A 2,019-nucleotide genomic window follows, 5' to 3' on the forward strand; every position below is an offset into this window, starting at 1 on the left:
AAAGGTATAACGATCAGTTTATTCACGTTTAAATATTTTTATTTTTTTGCAATTAACTGTAAATATTATTGTATATGTACATAGTTTGCACTAGTATTATCATATATACAAAACAGAGTATCTCTGATTTATTGCATCAATTTTCATCTAAATTTTATTCCTAAATGAGAGTATTGCCATTGAGTGGATACTGTACGTGCGTTTTTTAAAATAATCTTTTACATACAATATTACTAGATAATAAAGCTTTACATCGAAATTATTAAAATAAGATTCGTCTAAGTTAACTGATAATTGATGAAAAGTAATTTTTAAAATACTAATTAATCCTTTGCCTTACGATTTTGATCACGTTTCATTATTAGGGATGAAGTTATTCGCGCTAGAACAATAAGTGTCTGGCAATACTTCTATCTCCCTTTGCCGATCTGGAAGCCAATAATACTGTGTAAAAAGCTTTCAAACATTGTCTTATAAAAAAAATATCAAATATTCAATAACAATATAATATAAAATTACTTACTTTTTTACACATATATATTTTGCATAAATTTTATAATATAAAACAGAAAATAATATAATAAAGAATAATATAATAAAGAAGAAATAATTGCTTGTAGATATGATTTTTTTTATTTTGTAAACAGTTTGCTTGGCAGTCTCATAACAATTTTATCACGAATTCTACTCGTATTTTTTTCTTATATTTATGTAATGTTCGTACTACGAATCTCACTCAATATAAGGCAAAGGATTAAATTATTTGCTTTAATTTTTCTTTAAGTTCATTCTGGTAAAGAATGCGTTGTAACATTTTTTCCGATTGCTATATTTCTAGATTTTTTGGCGCGAAGTTACTGTCATCTTTTGATACGAAAAATCTGAGACACTCACAATCAGTACATGCCGAGTATACTTCATTGAGAAATGTAATTATCTCAATTTACATATCGATAAAGATTAGCTGCTTACAAATTCGTACAATAAGAATGTAGGCGAAAGTATTTTGCAACTTGGCGAAAATACTGCATAAAATACAGTAAAGTCTAAGTACTCTAAGTAATAGAGTACATCAGTATTGCAATTCGAAGGGCAGTGTTATTTCACTTACAAAAAATATAGCCTTTTCCTGTTACTCTCTTAGATGAGAGCAAATTGTTGCTCTATATGAGCAAGTTTTATTAAAAAATAGCAAAAAACGATACTTCTCTCTTTCGCTATCAATAACTAATACTATCATAAACTTTTATTAACATTCGCAATTTATTAATAGTGATAGGGTGGAAGAAAGTATGTTATATATCCACCCAACATCTTTCTCAGAACAGTCTGAGATATTCAGTACATTTACAAAATATTTACAATGCTGCTGCGATAGTAGTATGAGCAAGTGACAGATTCACAAAACCAAACTTCTAATACTTAACATCATAATATCACATTTACAAAAATGTCTTACATATTTACAAACAGAAGTACAAAATGATTTTTCAGTGTGTATGTAATTTGACACATCCAGTTATCTCTCCTTTCGCTATGTAACATGTAAAATTCAATAATTGCATTGATTCAATAATTTGATAATTTTTAAAACTGAACAGTCAAATTTGTTAAATAGTAGATAAATTCTAAAAGCTGATGAAGAAATAATTTACATTGCAAACTGGGATTATGATAGATAAATGAACAAACGCGCATGGTTCTTTACAAAAGTATAAATTAATGGCAGATTATATAATTTGGCACTTATATACAGTACTAATATCAATCAATATGTTCAAACATCGGAATCTTAACAAATGATAATTATCTTATTCATTTTGTACACGTAATAATCGCAAATGAAAAGATCATTTCAATCCTTTCGAGATCGTCAAAATCTTCCGAAAAGCAACAAATGTTGAACATAGCATATGTATATAAATCTCGTTAAAATAGACGTATGCGTGTGCAAGCGCGTGTTTTGTGTGTGTGTGTGTGTGTGTGTGTGTGTGTGTGTGTGTGTGTGTGTGTGTGTGT

The 2,019-nt window shown here is 28.1% G+C and overlaps 1 protein-coding gene across 1 annotated transcript in view; it reads right to left on the reverse strand.

The window, feature by feature from the left end:
- Positions 1–348: 348 nt before the first annotated feature.
- Positions 349–2,019, reverse strand: part of LOC105624670 (protein EMSY) — a 9,558-nt gene continuing 7,887 nt past the window's right edge. Inside the window, exon 10 of the mRNA XM_012206027.1 lies at positions 349–444. Within this exon, the coding sequence (XP_012061417.1) occupies positions 349–444 (96 nt within the window). The remainder of the gene's footprint in view (positions 445–2,019) is intronic.

This window comes from Atta cephalotes, assembly GCF_000143395.1.
Source record: "Atta cephalotes unplaced genomic scaffold scaffold00084, whole genome shotgun sequence".
In the NCBI taxonomy this organism is placed as follows: Eukaryota; Metazoa; Arthropoda; class Insecta; order Hymenoptera; family Formicidae; genus Atta; species Atta cephalotes.